This window comes from Schistocerca americana, chromosome 1 (genome assembly GCF_021461395.2).
Source record: "Schistocerca americana isolate TAMUIC-IGC-003095 chromosome 1, iqSchAmer2.1, whole genome shotgun sequence".
NCBI lineage: Eukaryota > Metazoa > Arthropoda > Insecta > Orthoptera > Acrididae > Schistocerca > Schistocerca americana.
In genome coordinates this window covers 747,682,443-747,700,803 of record NC_060119.1, presented here as the reverse complement: position 1 = coordinate 747,700,803, position 18,361 = coordinate 747,682,443, and the positions used below count along the sequence as shown (strand labels likewise).

The 18,361-nt window shown below is 40.4% G+C and overlaps 1 protein-coding gene across 3 annotated transcripts in view; it reads right to left on the bottom strand.

The window, feature by feature from the left end:
* The window catches only part of LOC124611079 (cation-independent mannose-6-phosphate receptor), a 619,359-nt gene that overhangs the window by 385,691 nt on the left and 215,307 nt on the right, over positions 1-18,361 (bottom strand). For all 3 annotated transcript variants that reach the window (XM_047140214.1, XM_047140213.1, XM_047140215.1), the window contains exon 13: positions 11,608-11,759. In XM_047140214.1, the coding sequence (XP_046996170.1) occupies positions 11,608-11,759 (152 nt within the window). The remainder of the gene's footprint in view (positions 1-11,607; positions 11,760-18,361) is intronic.

Below are 18,361 nucleotides of genomic sequence, written 5' to 3'. Positions count from 1 at the left end.
GTCCCGAAGCTTACACACTACTTAACCTAAATTATCCTAAGGACGAACACACACACCCACGCCCGAGGGAGGACTCGAACCTCTGCCGGGACCAGCCGCACAGTCCATGACTGCAGCGCCTAGACCTCTCAGCTAATCCCGCGCGGCAGCAATCTATCACTGTGATGTGCCCAAGCATATAAGATCTGCAGGCTGATCGCATGACCTGTGATGGATCATTAAGATCTGTCACTTGTGTGGGCACCTACAGCTGCTACTGCTCTACAGCACTGTTGATTTTCAAGGCTGGCAACAGTATTATTCCAAAGTGATACAATTTTGCTGATTCAACTATAGGGAGCCTAGAGGACAACATATTGTGTCACTTGCTTTGCTTATAGTGTTAGTGACGTAAGAAGTGTAAACTGTAGCAGTGCAGTAGTAGTAGTAGTAGTAGTAGTAGTAGTAGTAATAGTAGTAGTGGTGGTGGTAGTTGTTGTCTTCATCCGTAGATCACACTTACAAGGATATTGGACATCAATAATGAATGCAAATTACAGCTACGACTGTTGAGAATAAGTTAATTAGTTACGTGTTCCATTGATCAATCTCACGGAAACCATTATGATTTGGAACGTGTCAAGTGTTCATCTATGGTATAGAAGGAGTTGACAAGGAAATAAGATTTCAATCTATTTTTAAAACTATTACTGCTGTCTGTCGGACATTTTATTTCGTCTGGTAATTTATTGAAGTTTTACAGCAGCATATTTTACCCCTTTCTGTGCCAAAGATATGTTAAGTAGAGGATAGTGTAAGTCTTTCTTTCTTCTGGTATTATAATCTCATATGTCAATGTTGTTTTTAAACTGGTCCATGCTGTTGAGAACAAATTTAATTACTTGAGTAAATGTACTGTGAGGCTGTTGTAAGAATTCCTAACCTTTTAAACAGATGCCTACAAGATGTGCGACTATCAGTCCCACACATTATTCTAACCATTTTCTTCTGAGCAGTGCATACCTTTTGCCTAAGTGTTGAGTTACCCCAAAATATTATTCCATATGACACCAGAGAGTGAAAGTATGCAAGTATGTTAGCTTGCTAATTTCTACATCCTCAAAATTAGCAACTCAGTCCGACTGGAAAAGTTGCTGAATCTAGTCACTTTATGGAGAACCAAAATATGAATTATTGAAGAAACTATACTTGCAACAGAAAACTGGATGTTGTTCTGTGGCCTGTTGCTTCTTTAGAGAAGACTTTACACTCCTCCTCGTCATAAGACGAACGCTTATGGATTGTCACAAACCACAAATATGGTCAGACAGCTTTGGAGGAATTCTTTTAGGCTTGTTGCTGCCTTTGATTAACTGGTTAACTGTTGATGATGGTAGTCATAATGTTCATCATTCCTTCATCTTTCGCAGGGCGTCTTCATCTTCTGGGATTCTCTGGCAATAGGCCTTTCCATGTTCATTCTTTCAGATTGTTTGACAAATGGCGTGACATGAAAGTTGCATTTGCAGTTGCAAAGCTGAATTTGGCAAAATGAGCACAGAATTTGGCAAAAACAACACCAAATTTCACAAAATATAGTATTGAATATGAAAAAAAAAAAAAAATTAAAAAATAATCCATAATCTGCCAAAAAAATAACACCGAATTTGGAAAAAAACTGAATTTATACTTAAAGAAATGAATTTTGCAAATAATAACACAGAATTTCAAAAATATTAACAGCAAATAAGGAAAAAATAGCATCAAACTGTGAAAAAGAACACCAAAATCAGAAAAAAAATCACTGAATTTGGCAAAAGAATCACTGAGTGGAGGGGGTGGGGGGGTGGGGGGGGGGGGTGAGACTGAATCCAGAAAGATACAAACTTTCGCAAAAAAAAAAAAAAATTGACACTAAATGTGGCCAAAAATGAATATATATAGGAAAAATTTATCAATGAATTTGCCAAAGATATAATAATGAATTAGACAAAAAATAACAATGAATTTGCAGAAAAGTAAAAACAAATTCCGCAAGAAAACTGAATTTGGGGGAAAAAAACACTAAATTGGCAACAAATTCCACTGAATTTGCCAAAAAGACAACAAATTCGGAAAAAAGGAAAGGAAAAATGAAAATAAAGAGACAGAAAAAATTCAGAAAAAACACTAAATTTGGCAAAAAATAACACCAAATTATTAACTTGATTGACCACTTGAGTAATTCCATGTTCACTTTCTCTTCTAAGATTGGACTACTTGCTTCTTGTGCTCAGCCCAGTACTTTTTATAACACCAAATATGACAAAATACAACACTAAATATGGCCAACAAATAGTAGTCCCTAGTAATGAAATGGTACAGCTCAGTGAAACTGGCAGCAATGAACTTAAGTGAAATCCTAAATGAGAAGTGCTGAGGTTAATCAATGAGAAAGAAAGAAATGCCTGGCAGACACAAGGGGATTCAACCAAGATATCAGAAGGCGTACAATACATCCAGCTGCAGCCTAAAATAGCATTATCCTCTTCATTTACTGACTGGAATAGGAGCATACTACTCATAACAACAATTACGCACAAGCGCTTAAATCAGGGCAAATTTCCATTCCATCTCTTTCTTGTCACTTTACTGATCAAAGCAAAGAATCCACTTCCAACATCGGCTGCAGTGCTGATGTCAACCGAAAACAGTGCACTAGTTTTAAATGTAACGTTCAACTACTTAAATGTGTGTGACCTAACTATCTAGACAAACTGTGTACATATTGTGTGGATTTTTGTATTTTATGTTACGTATTCTCTTTTCTATTACTGTGGTATAATCACTTTATCAGTAGTTCATAGCTGAGACATGTATTAAACATTTATTCACACCCTAAATATTTTTATAAATAGTCAGATCACATGAAATAAATAAATGTGATGAATGGCTGCATGACAAGGGCCACATGCCAATTTTCTTTCATGCAAAGAAGAAGAAGATAATGTCCCTGAACTTGATAATACTGATATCAGTGACCTTGTGAGTCCTTACCTAGCCTTATTTATATGTAATGGGGATAATTTTTCAAAGGCTCCCTTTTTTCTTAAAAACTATAAATATATTTATTCACCACAGGGTGTGATAAATTAACTGTAACTGTCTTCAGTAGTTTTAGCAAATTTCTCTGATGAATTGTCCATCCTGTAGCATAGAAACTGTGTCTGCTATTAGTATTACATACTTGTTCCTCTCATCCAAAACTTTTTATGTCCATAATAACAGTTCTTAAGGTATCTCTTAAATTTACGACACTAATAATTATGCCTGTCATAAGGTGATGTAAGTCTGTTATTAATACTATAGCAATGTAAAGTAGCCTCTGTTTCATCTGTACCAAACAGGAGTTTCACTGCGCATAGGAGAGTGACTGATACAGCCATGTTTGGAATGTACATAAAGAAGGCTACAGGCCACTCTTGGGCAGCAGGTCTGCCACGATATGTGGCTGGAAGGGAGGTCAATGAGCACTAAGAAAGCTGAGTGATTATGAAATGTTCTACAAGCTTCATGGCCTATGTCAACCTCTTTTAGTGCAAAAGGCATTCAACGAGGGAAGTCCCCTTTGGAGGTCTACATGGTGAAGTATTGAGATACCATATGAAGTCACCAAGTCAGGTAGTGCTCTTGTTTATCAAGATTTTTTTAACCTCAAGAAAGTGAAAGGAGGGTAAAAGGGCCTGTAAGTAGGTCGTCTGCATATTAATGGTTAATGTTAGATCGTTAGTTTGTAATTTCAGCAATGGCCGGAGTATGCAGCCTCGCGAAGGAATGCGTAGTCATGTGGAGACACATGCTAAGATCTGAGCATGGTAGCTGTGGTAACTCAATGACTCACTCTCACAACAAATGGACATTTTTATCAGTGCTCATAGAGCCTCGGTCCACACCCATGAACACTTGTAATTGAGTTCGAGTGCTACGCCAAATGTTCTGAATTTATTTCAAGCACCAAATGATCTGAATTTAGTCCAAAAAAAAGAAGAAATCAGACCTGCATCCACGCAATTAAGTAATATCTCTAGCACACATTGAACTTTCATATTGTGAAAAAGTGTAACTTTACCTCTGCAGGTATTCAGATCAACAGTAGTTTGCATTCTTTCATCCTGGCACTGTGTATACAGCACAGGTAAGTGATACATGTACTTGGCTTAAAAGAAGTGAACTTTTTGATGTTGTATAGTTTTCACATATGCTAATAGCTAATTGGCTCCTTGATTAACTCGTGTTTCTCAATGTCATAGTATTTCCAAAACATACAGATGAGCCAAAGCTTCTTATGGAAAGTTAATGCTATTGTTTCATTATGTTGGAATGGTAAAAAGTCCCACCAGGCAGGTTCAATTCAAGTTTAGTTAAGTTTAATTGATTCCATTCTTTTGGTTACCTTTTAGTTGCATTCTGGCTAATGTTAACTATCTCTTGCCTTTTGAGCTCGATTTATTTTACAAGCACATTGGAAAGGCAGACACTTGAGACCACCAAGTTCCATATGCTTCCATAATTCATATGCTGAACACATTTGTGTGTTAGAGTGTTTCTCATTGAACCTTTGTCACATGGCAGGTGCTTTCAGTGACAATATAGGTACCCAGACACCATAGCATCTAAGTTGCTTGGCCATGACCCTGGCCAAAAATGTAAAGTTGTCCAAGTAGAAGTAAGGAATTGAGCCTTTATACAGTAGGTGTGACAGTTATTCAAAAGCACACTACATTCCAACCTGAGGCCTCTTGGTTGGTTGGTTGGGTTTCATTACAACTTATCCATCTGCCTATCCCATTGTAAGGCTTTTTAAACACTTTCCATAGAAGTAACACAAGCAGCTCTGGAAAGAGATCATTTCAGAAAAAATCCCAGTTTGGACAAACTTTATACAACTGGGGTGAGGATGGTACCACAGAGCTATCTGTTAACTGAGTGTTTTGTCTCAACTCCCATTCATCTCCTATCATGCCTTCCACTTATCACAGAAGCACACCTACTGTTTACAGTGCTATGGGTCTGGCAGCAGTCATCTGCCTCCAAGCTCAGGAACCCCAGGACACCACACCCCCATCCATTACTGGCTTGCTAACTGAGGGGAGTATATGCCGTATTTACTCGAATCTAAGCCGCACTTTTTTTCCAGTTTTTGTAATCCAAAAAACCGCCTGCGGCTTAGAATCGAATGCAAAGCAAGCGAAAGTTCTAAAAAATGTTGGTGGGTGCCGCCACAACTAACTTCTGCCGTCGAATATACGTAGCGCTACACAGGCTTGCTTTGTAGGCACAAAGATAAATACTGGCACCAAATCCTCTGCGTCAGTAAAAAAAAAAAAAGGTGGAAGACGAGCTTTTTTTTCTCCGCCCCGAGTTTCGACCACTGCATTTTCATAGATTATCTGACGAAGTAAATACAAATTCCGTATTGTTCATCTTCGAATTTAGCAGCATTTTAATGTACTACGAAAATCCGACTGGCAAGACTCTTTGGGATGTTTGTCAATATGGCCAACTCTACGTTCTGAATTTTTTCCTACCTGTGAGAAGAGATGGTTGCTAATAGGAACTTTTATGAATTGTGAATCACATGCAGTAATCTCTTCACGATAAGAATAATACGAATATAAACATTTTGCCATGTATTGTTTCGTGTTTGCTGCTATCTCATTTAAATCGTGTCTGCCTAAAAACTACGAAACAAGAGCGAGACAACAGCAAACGCGGAAGAATATACATATCATGTCATGTTTATATTCGTATTATTCTTATGCCTAATAGTGATACAGTCAGAAATGAAGCACAGCAATTGACTACATTTTTAAATCTAAGATGACTCTAATTTCTATGCAGAATGTAATGTACTAAAGAGGCGCCTGCAAAGATTTTCAAACGGAGAAAAATTTTCGCTGAACGCTCGTTCAGAACTTCTCCTATCATACGCAGCCTATTATTACGTTCTTGCTGGTCATTATCAAAGAAAGCAGAAGTGTAAGTAACAACAAATAGCAGTCTCTTGCCATTGTTTCACTAATGAGACGATTCCTACCCCCCCACCCTTTTTTTTTTTTTATTATTATTGTAAGCAGCGGTAGCATGCACAAAAGCAAGCCATGCTGCGAGCGGCGACAGGCCGTAAACACGCACTGTCAGAATGCGGCAAACAATGCATGACACAGTACAGTAATGCATTTTCAGTTTAGAGTGACATAAACACCTATATCAAAGCAAACGGCACTTATCAGATCAAAGCAAAATAAGCAATCGATTCAAACCAGACGAAGCACGTGAAAAAGGAAGGGTACCCGTATAAATACGGACGGAGCGCCTGACGCACAGCAATGGCTACCTGGTAAAGTTTAACTGCTAAGCTTACGACTCGAACCAAACTACTGTAGCTGTATCGTCATTCATTCAACCTAAATTGTCTCTCATGTTACAATGGACCAACTTTGTTTCGATTTGGAGATGCGGCCTAAAACTTTTCTCTCCCCTTGAATTTCGAGTCTCAAATTTCAGGTGCGGCTTAGACTCGGGAAATTTTTTTTTCCTTGATTTCGAGTCTCATTTTTCAGGTGCGGCTTAGATTTAAGTGCGGCTTAGATTCGAGTAAATACGGTATATAGTCAGGAATTAGACTTGTAGTACAGACACAGAAATAGTATTACAAGGGCTCAAGACCGTTGTTCACCAAATGTGCGCACAAACAAGTTGTAGTCCATTGGATGTTGCAGAGAAGGGATAGCCAGAAGAAGCATAGAGTTACTGTGGTGTGGGGAAACAGGAACAAACGACATAAGTACTGATATGGAGAAGAACCACACTAGAGGCTTTATGGGAAAGATTCCATTTAGGCTTCACCAAATCATACCTTCATAGCTTATGGCTGGTCATTGTGGATACATTTTCAAAACTACCACATCCAGTTAATATGCTTCACACAACCATAGGAGCCAAATAGCGGATTCTGACAACCACAATTGTTGCCTAGCGTAGTGAGTCACTGTGGTCCCTCAAGAGCCCATCAGTAAGGGCTGGATAGGATACTAACAAGGCAAACCTGGTATTCCTGATCTGGGGGCTGGTGAGTGCCACCAGTCCTCTAGCACTGTAATCACTTGGTACGCTTCAGCAAGCATTGTAGGGCATGAAAGTGGGGGAAGGGGGGGACACCCTCCCCACACACAACCTACTCCACCGTTTTTTTAAAAAAAAAATCCAGCACACTATCTTAATCGCAATACGTGATGTGCACCAATAGCACCGTGGGTGTTGGGCGAAGGAATCATTAATAGGCAACCTCGCGGTTATCAGACCTATTACAGGTGTATCAGGCTTTCAAAGTTACATGGTGCTGTGAGTGAATCAACATTCTTTCTCAGCTGATTGTGGGATTTTTACAGAGTTTTTAATTTAAAATTATGAGAACGGTTCATAGAGCATATTAACGATTTCCATTCAATCTCTTCCAGTTTAGCAACAGGAATGGTATTAAGCAGCCGATATCTGCACGCAAGGTCGAATATACAGCAGAAATTTTGGTGCAAACCTAAAAAGACAAATGCACTTGCTAATAAAACGATAGAGTTAGCTTCAATTCCGTATGGTATCTAACACCATGAGAGCAAAACAGTGGAAGGTACTAAAAGAGTAAGCGATATTTAAATTTTGACATATTCATGTGTCTGTCGAATCTACCGGTAATATATCAAGTAGCCCACCTCTGAATTGCTTCAATGTCCTCCTTTACTCTGACCTGATGGAGATCCCAAACACTTGAGCATTACTTAACAATGGGTGGCACTGTCGTTCTTCATGCAGTCTCCTTTACAGATGAACCACACTCTCCCAAAATTCTTCCAATAAACCAAAGCTGACCATTTGCCTTCCATACCATCGTCCTTATGTGATCATTCCATTTCATATCGCTTTGCAACGTTACGCCCAGATATTTAATCAGTGTAACTGTTTCAAGCAATGCTATGTTCGAATGTTACAGGATTGTTTTTCCTATTCATCTGCATGAACTTATATTTTTCTACATTTAGAGCAAGCTGCTATTCATCATAGCAACTACAAATTTTGTCTAAGCCCTCTTGTATCCTTCTACAGACATTCAACGAAGACACCATCCCGTACACCACAGCTATCTGCAAACAGCCACTGATTGCTACTCACCCAGTCTGTCACATCATTTATGTATAGAATGAGTAAGAACAGTCCTATCACACTTCAATGGTGCACACCTGATAGCACCCTTGTCTCTGACGAACATTTGCCATCAAGGCATACTGATCTTCCTGGTCTTCAAGCCACTCACTCAGATATCTGCGAACCTAGTCTGCCAAGGGCAGCAGCAGTTGGATTGGGGTGCAGGGAAGGGGGGACGAGGAGAGGTGAGGGTGGCCACCTTGTCAAATGCTTTCCTAATATCTAGGAATCTGCTGCCCTTCATCCATGGTTCACAGGATATCACATGAGAAATGGGCAAGCTGAGTTTTGCACAAGTGATGCTTTCTAAAACCGTGCTGATTTATGGACAGAAACTTTTTGGGCTCAAGGAAATTCACCATATGTCAACTCAGAGTGTGTTCAAGAATTCTGCAGCAAACCTACATTAAGGATATTGGGCTGAAACTTTGCAGGTTCGTTCCTTTACCTTTCTTGTATACAGGAGTCACCTGCACTTTTTTCCAGTCACTTGGGGCTTTGTGCTGGGTGAGATTAGCAGTAAATGTCAGCTAAGTAAGGGAACAATGGTTTTGCAAATTTTCTGTACAACTGAATTAGGATTCCATCATGCCATGGTGACTTATTTGTTTTCAACTCCTTTCGTTGCTTCTCTACACCAGGGATGCTTATTATTACGTCACCCATGTAGAAGTCTATGCTACTATCAAACAACAATATTTCATAGAATCCTCTGTCATAAATAATTTCTGAAACATGACATTTAAAACTTCAGTTTTCCTTTTGCTGTCTTCTACTGCCACATCTGACTTGTCAGGTAGTGACTCGATAGAAAACTTCAAGCCGCTTCTAATTTTTAAATAGGACCAGATTTTTCTTGGGCTCTCAATAAGCTCTTTTTCTAAGGTATGATGGTTGTAGCTGTATGCCAGTTGCCAGTTGTCATCTTTGTGTACCTTTTTTGAATCGAAATTGCAGCAGTCTCTGGTTCTGTAGCATTCTCCAAATTTTGTGATTAAACCAAGGTGGGCCTTTCCCATTATTTACCAACTAACTCGACACATACTTCTTCTGAGCGCGATTTACAATCTGTTTACACTTCGCCCTAAACCAAGGTGGGCCTTTCCCATTCTTTACCCACTAACTCGGCACATACTTCTCTTGAGCACAATTTACAATCTGTTTACACTTCACCCGTAATTTCTCATGTTCCACTGTAATGGAACTAAATACTGTCCATTCATTGTCTACACGGGATGCTAACAATCACTTATTTGTTATTTTCAGCAAAAGTACTCTCCTAGGCTATTTGACAGATTTATCAACTTTAGTAACCATCATCACTATTATGACATCTTGATCACAAACTCCTATTTCCATTCTAATACAGATGATAAGCTTGGCCTGTTTGTAGCTACAAGGTCTAAAATATTTCTATTGCATGTGGGCTCTCGAACTAGCTGCTTAAGACAGTTTCTGGAAAACTTGTTCAAAAGTAGTTCCAAGACTGGCTGTCTGTACCACTACCATGGCATCCATGGTTCACAGGATATCACATGAGAAATGGGCAAGCTAAAGTCACCTCCAACAACTACTGCATGCTCAGAATATTTCCGCACTACTGAGTGTAGACTTTCTTTGAATGATTCTGCAACTGTTACAGCAGAATCGGGTGGCCATTACAACATCCAACAATTAATTTGAGTTCACCTAGACCTGTTACACACGTACAGTCCACTTCAAAGACAAACTCAATTTCAACATCGATAGACACAATATTTTTGTCAACTGTAATGATACTCCTATGGCATCTGCTCTGTCTTGTCAATATACGTTCAATGCCCCACTAAATATTTCGGACCTTTCTACTTTGGGTTTCAGCCAGTTATCAGTTCTAAGAATAATCTGAGAACGACAGCTTTTCTGGAGGGCAGTATATTCAGGAACTTTGCCACGAATACTTCAACAATTTACTGTTTGAAAATTCTGACTGTCAAAGAGTCTTTACTTTGTATGCAGTTTGCTTTCACTCTGCATATCTACTGGCGAGCTTTCATCAGACCACAAACTATCATATAGCCTTCACACTCACTCCACAACTACTCGGCTACTCAAATAGGTCCTTCATTTGTGTAGTGCAGCCCGCTGACCTATCAAGAGAAATCCTACAATAACAACTCCGCCCCCATAACGCGGCTCCAGCAGAAATCTGCAGCCAATATCTTCGCAGAATCAACAGACCCTTTGATTGAGAACCCCCATTCAGCTCCAAATCAAAGTACCCAATCAATTCTGGGAATGAAGCTAAAAGCATCAGCTCTACTTGTACAGTATGTGATGCCAGTTATATTAATCACTTCTGCCAGCTGGCCATAAAAACAGAGGATTACCTCAGAACTCAAACGACAGGCATCATTGGTGGCAATGTGAGGCATAGCTTGCAGCTGGCTGCATCCTGATGGTCGATAGTTGGAGGAAGGGCTACCACATCTTGGACGAGGCTCCCTAGCAGACATGTTGAGTGAAAATTGCATTTCCTTAGGTCCTGAATGCTATTTTCCTTAATGGCTCAATAAGTTGCCTCACTTTGGAGTTCCCAATAATTAGCAAACCCTACCCTGCATGTGCCTGCTCAGGCCCTTCTGAAGGAACAGTCCTGTTCACTCATAGTGTCAACAGGCAAGGCCTGACAAGACAACCTTCACATTGATCCTCTGCCTCGAGCAATGCAAACATGTTACTATCCATCACTGACCCTGTGGTGGTTCCACTATGTCAGAAACACTGGAAGCTGCCTCAGCAGTACAGGCTGTAAGCAAAACGAGTGACACTTGAGCTGCCCTATGTGATGCACCAGGTTCTCTGCCACTGCTACACCCCGAGGCAGCAGCCTGAAGATAGCTGGGCAGGGTAGTAAGTGTCTTCAGCTGTTTGCAAATCACGGCTAACACTTCCTGCACCTGCACCTGCACACAACACACAAGCACCCTGTCCATACTAGTAGTACTACCTTAAGAATTAACAATTACAGCACACAGAGAAAGTTAACTACATAACTTCCTGTGCTGATGTGTGCCATCCCATCTCTCTTCCAGGAGCTTAGCAACAAGAATAGTATTATGCACCAGAAGTCTGTACCCAAGGTCAAATATATGGCAGAAAGTTTGGTGTAAACATTAAAAGAGAATGTGCTTGCTGACAAAATAACAGAGGTGGCTTCAATTCTGTAAAGGGTCTCACTCAATGGAATCAAAAAAGTGGAAGGTAACAAAAGAGCAAGAGCAAGTGATATCCATATTTTTACTTCTACTATCGTTCATGAAACGACATACCAAACAACCATGAGGTATTTGGCAGAAAGCACTGGTTGTTTAATGTAAAATCAGCAATTACTTTAAAAAAAATACTCACAGATGTTTAGTATAGAAGTTCTCTGCTGTGCAGTTTCCATTGTTGTGGATTGGAAATGTGCCATTATGAATACTTCCTACAGGGCAGGCTGCTACTGTTCTCCAAGAGAATTTGTAGTTACATGACACAACATCCTCGAAGACAGGTTCATTCTGAAATTAAATCATTTGCAATTCCCATTATTTTTATGAACATACACGGTACACTGAGATTCATAAATTTCATGCTGTATGGGGAAAAATTATTTTAATAACTAAGAAATGAACACTCATGAATACTGGTTCAATAGAATGCACTCTGTTAAAATAAGTCTCAGTCATAAAACAAACCACCCACAATACAACTTAACCAGATGGTCTTCTGATAGCACAACAACATTACAAAGGAAATAATGTATTGAGCATTAGTAGCAAATAAAAACTGCTTACCACATGAGGGGGGAACCTCAGCACTTGTCTTTATCACTCCTACAATTACTCAACCAACCATGTTTCATGCATCTGCAGGCAGCCACAGGACAGAAGGTGTTTGGGAGCATTTTACTGTGAACTTTTGTTTCTCTCCAGCCAACAACTGTTATGCCGAAGAATTGTTCCCACAGCTTACGCTAAATAACTGGCTAATGTTCCAGGGCAAGAGTAGGTCACATGGTTGAGGGATGCTGACAAGAGATGCATTGTGATCATCGTCTACAACACACAGCCTACACAAAACGTGGAAAAATGGTTATATGGGGTCCCAGTAGACAGGTAGGGAGTAGCGGGTCCAGAACCTATGCTCTTTCTGTAATCATCTCCTGACTTGACAATGTGCCTTCTTCCTGTACTCTCCCAATCCACTCTGCAACTCAGCTATGATGGCCCATTCAATCAGCTCATGGAGTATCCACCTCACCAGGTATGTCTTTGCATCAGAAGTTCAGAGTTACAGTATGCTTCTACTATTGCCTACTATTCCTCAAAAATACTCTCCTTGGATGCCTAAATCTTTGTTTTATCCCTTGGCTCCTGTACAACTGGTGTAAGGCAGTGGGGTCTGACCTACCATACAGTTCACTCATTTATATCTTCACAACTGAAAACTGTAGTATGCACGTTGTTGAGTTTTGGGGCATAGAAGATGGCTGCAGGCGTGCCAGCTGCCACTGCACTTTCTGCCGCATTGTGGCGCAAAGTCCAGCCTGGACTACTGTCACAGCCAACATCACCTGGAGTCATCCTGTCACTGTCAGTAATGACGCCCAGGTTTGCATGGCTTGAGAGTCATGCCATGGGTCCATCTCGAAATTGAGTGAGGTTGCATGCCATATGCGTATGCACGTGAGAGTGTGCTGTTTGCGAGCAGCACCTACTGCAATGAGTTCATGATTGAACTACCGTATTCACTCGAAACTAAGCCGCACTTTTTTTCCGGTTTTTGTAATCCAAAACAACGCCTGCGGCTTAGAATCGAGTGCAAAGCAAACGGAAGTTCTGAAAAATGTTGGTAGGTGCCGCCACAACTAACTTCTGCCGTCGAATATATGTAGCGCTACACAGGTATGCTTTGTAGGCACAAAGATAATTAGTTGCGCCAAAACCTCTGCGTCAGTAAATAAATTAAAAAAAAAAAAAGGTGGAAGACGAGCTTTTTTTTTTTTTCTCCGCCCCGAGTTTCGACCACTGCATTTTCATACATTATCCAACGAAGTAAATACAAATTCCGTATTGTTCATCTTCGAATGTAGCAGAATTTCTATGTACTACGAAAATCCGACTGGCAAGACTGTTTGGTATGTTTGTCAATATGGCCAACTCTACGTTCTGAATTTTTTCCTACCTGTGAGAAGAGATGGTTGCTAATGGGAACCTGATGAAATGTGAATCACATGCAGTATTCTCTTCACCATACGAATAATACGAATCTACACATTTTGCCATGTATTCTTTCGTGTTTGCTGCTATCTCATTTAAATGCTGTCTGCCTAATTAACTATGAAACTAGAGCGAATCAACAGCAAACGCGGAGGAATATACATATTGTGTCATGTTTATATTCGTAGCCTATTATTCTTATGCCTAATAGTGATACAGTCAGAAATGAAGCACGGCAATTGACTAGATTTTTAAATTTAAGATGACTCTAATTTCTGTGCAGAATTTGATGTACTAAAGAAGCGGCCGCAAAGATTTTCAAACGGAGAAAAATTTTCGCCTAACTCTCGTTCAGAACATGTTCTATCATACACAGTGTATTATTTGGTTCTTGTTGATCATTATCAAAGAAAGCAGCAGTGTAAGTAAAAACAAATAGTAGTCTCTTGCCATTGTTTCGCTAATGAGACGATTCCTCTCTCTTTTTTTTTTTTAATTGTAAGCGGCGGTAGCGTGCACAAAAGCAAGCCCTGCCGCGAGCGGCGACAGGCCGTAAACAGGCACTATCAGAATGCGATAAACAATGCATGACACAGTACAGTAATGCATTTTCAGCTTAGAGTGACGTAAATACCTATAACAAAGAGAACGGCACTTATCAGATCAAAGCAAAATAAGCAATCGATTCAAACCAGACGAAGCACGTGAAAAAGGAAGACTACCCGTATAAATACGGACGGAGCGCCTGACGCATGACAATGGCTACCTGGTAAAGCTTAACTGCTAAGCTTACGACTCGAACCAAACTACTGTAGCTGTATCGTCATTCATTCGACCTAAATTGTGTATCATATTACAATGGACCAACTTTGTTTCGAATTGGAGGTGCGGCCTAAGACTTTTCTCTCCCCTTGAATTTCGAGTCCCAAATTTCACGTGTGGCTTAGATTCGTGAATTTTTTTTTCCCATGGTTTCGAGTCTCATTTTTCAGGTGCGGCTTAGATTCGAGTAAATACGGTATGTATTGTCAATGTGTCCCTCATGCACCACACAGAACGCAAGAGCTGCTTGCCCCAATCTGGTGCTGTCACACCCAACATTTTGTAGCTGACTTTGTAGCCACACTACAAGTCTGTCTGCCAGTTTAGCCCAAGAACAACACTGGCATCCACACCTTGCTGCAGCCATACTACTGACGTTGCTGTCTTGCTGCCACACTGCCTGCTTATTGGACAGGTTGTCCAAGCCACGCTTTTGCCTTTGCTCATGCTGCAGCCGTCCTGTCACTAGAGGTGCCTTTTAAAGGGCTGTGTTACTTTGCAACAATCCACAGATGTGCAGCCTTCTTGCCACCCATTCATCAGCACAGCGGAGTGCTGCATGCCTTCCTGCTCCATTTGAGTGTCCTGGCCTTGACAATGGGGCAACTGTTCCCCGTTGTCATTTCGGCCAGCCATTGCTGTCGGGTGAATACTGCCTCCATGCAGATGCCGCATGCTTGCAGCCCTCAGTTACCCACATACACTGTTGCTATTGCCGTCCCCACAGTTTCGCACAGTACAGCACTTCACTTCATGCCATTTCTGTCACAGCTACTGGAAGTGTTGCCCGAGGGCTTATAGTTGAAAAATTAGTGGAGAATGCCACCTCCAGAACAGACTTTTTGCATTATGGAAGCTTTTCATCTCATTTCCTAATTCTGGCTCCCATTTGGGGTAACAAAATACTACCATTTATCAAAAATCGAAGTACACAGTGGAGATATGTAGTAGTAAAGATCCTGTTAAGATTTTGCGAGAGCACACTGATACAATGGAACACAAAATTTTGACTTAGAGGATAATTTAGCACAGGTCCAGGTTAAATGTTCAGGCTACCACTGAGGAGCCTAGAGAAACTAGAAATAGCACAGTTCCCCCCCATAGTCTAACACAGCAGCACACATAAAGTTGTCATGCAACGCACATATTTATGTAAAATCAGTAGATACACTGAAGAATACAGGAATGTTTGACATTCTGGTGAAGGAGTTAACAGAGAGGTATGCAGATAAGAGAAGTGTAAGTTATTACAGAAATAAACTGTCCACCCTAAAGCAAAAACATGAGGATATTTGGAGGAGACAGAGTTTGTATGATCTTGTGTTGTGCCTATACCCTGGGGAGAGAAGCAACATGTAATGATGATGTTGTTGTGGTCTTCAGTCCTGAGACTGGTTTGTAGCAGCTCTCCATGCTACTCTATCCTGTGCAAGCTTCTTCATCTCCCAGTACCTACTGCAACCTACATCCTTCTGAATCTGCTTAGTGTATTCACCTCTTGGTCTCTCTCTACGATTTTTACCCTCCACGCTGCCCTCCAGTACTAAATTGATGATCCCTTGATGCCTCAGAACATGTCCTACCAACCGATCCCTTCTTCTGGTCAAGTTGTGCCACAAACTTCTCTTCTCCCCAATCCTATTCAATACTTCCTCATTAGTTATGTGATCTACCCATCTAATCTTCAGCATTCTTCTGTAGCACCACATTTCGAAAGCTTCTATTCTCTTCTTGTACAAACTACTTATCGTCCATGTTTCACTTCCATACATGGCTACACTCCATACAAATACTTTCAGAAATGACTTCCTGACACTTAAATCTATACTCGATGTTAACAAATTTCTCTTCTTCAGAAACGCTTTCCTTGCAATTGCCAGTCTACATTTTATATCTTCTCTACTTTGACCATCATCAGTTATTTTGCTCCCCAAATAGCAAAACTCCTTTACTACTTTAAGTGTCTCATTTCCTAATCTAATTCCCTCAGCATCACCCGACTTAATTCGACTACATTCCATTATCCTCGTTTTGCTTTTGTTGATGTTCATCTTATATCCTCCTTTCAAGACACTGTCCATTCCATTCAACTGCTCTTCCAAGTCCTTTGCTGTCTCTGACAGAATTACAATGTCATCAGCGAACCTCAAAGTTTTCATTTCTTCTCCACAGATTTTAATACCTACTCCGAATTTTTCTTTTGTTTCCTTTACTGCTTGCTCAATATACAGATTGAACATCGGGGAGAGGCTACAACCCTGTCTTACTCCCTTCCCAACCACTGCTTCCCTTTCATGTCCCTCGACTCTTATAACTGCCATCTGGTTTCTGTACAAATTGTAAATAGCCTTTCGCTCACTGTATTTCACCCCTGCCACCTTTAGATTTTGAAAGAGAGTATTCCAGTCAACATTGTCAAAAGCTTTCTCTAAGTCTACAAATGCTAGAAATGTAGGTTTGCCTTTCCTTAATCTTTCTTCTAAGATAAGTCGTAAGGTCAGTATTGCCTCACTTGTTCCAGTGTTCCTACGGAATCCAAACTGATCTTCCCCGACGTTGGCTTCTACTAGTTTTTCCATTCGTCTGTAAAGAATTCGTGTTAGTACTTTGCAGCTGTGACTTATTAAACTGATAGTTCGGTAATTTTCGCATCTGTCAACACCTGCTTTCTTTGCGATTGGAATCATCACATTCTTCTTGAAGTCTGAGGGTATTTTGCCTGTTTCATACATCTTGCTCACCAGATGGTAGAGTTTTGTCAGGACTGGCTCTCCCAAGGCCGTCAGTAGTTTTAATGGAATGTTGTCTACTCCAGGAGCTTTGTTGTGACTCAGGTCTTTCAGTGCCCTGTCAAACTCTTCACACAGTATCCTATCTCCCATTTCATCTTCATCTACATCCTCTTCCATTTCCATAATATTGTCCTCAAGTACATCGCCCTTGTATAGACCCTCTATATACTCCTTCCACCTTTCTGCTTTTCCTTCTTTGCTTAGAACTGGGTTTCCATCTGAGCTCTTGATATTCATACAAGTGGCTCTCTTTTCTCCAAAGTTCTCTTTAATTTTCCTGTAGGCAGTATCTACCTTACACCTAGTGAGATAAGCCTCTACATCCTTACATTTGTCCTCTAGCCGTCCCTGCTTAGCCATTTTGCACTTCCTGTCGATCTCATTTTTGTATTCCTTTTTGCCTGCTTCATTTACTGCATTTTTATATTTTCTCCTTTCATCAATTAAATTCAATATTTGTTCTTTTACCCAAGGATTTCTACTAACCCTCGTCTTTTTACCTACTTGATCCTCTGTTGCCTTCACTACTTCATCCCTCAAAGCTACCCATTCTTCTTCTACTGTATTTCTTTACCCCATTCCTGTCAATTGTTTCCTTATGCTCTCCCTGAAACTCTGTACAACCTCTGGTTCTTTCAGTTTATCCAGGTCCCATCTCCTTAAATTCCCACCTTTTTTCAGTTTCTTCAGTTTTAATCTACAGGTCATAACCAATAGATTGTGGTCAGAGTCCACATCTGCCCCTGGAAACATCTTACAATTTAAAACCTGGTTCCTAAATCTCTGTCTTACCATTATATAATCTATCTGATACCTTTTAGTATCTCCAGGGTTCTTCCATGTATACAACCTTCTTTCATGATTCTTAAACCAAGTGTTAGCTATGATTATGTTGTGCTCTGTGCAAAATTCTACCAGGCAGCTTCCTCTTTCATTTCTTAGCCCCAATCCATATTCACCTACTACGTTTCCTTCTCTCGCTTTTCCTACACTCGAATTCCAGTCACCCATGACTATTAAATTTTCGTCTCCCTTCACTACCTGAATAATTTCTTTTATTTCATCATACATTTCTTCAATTTCTTCGTCATCTGCAGAGCTAGTTGGCATATAAACTTGTACTACTGTAGTAGGTGTGGACTTCGTATCTATCTTGGCCACTATAATGCGTTCACTATGCTGTTTGTAGTAGCGTACGCGCATTCCTATTTTCCTATTCATTATTAAACCTACTCCTGCATTACCCCTATTTGATTTTGTGTTTATAGCCCTGTAGTCACCTGACCA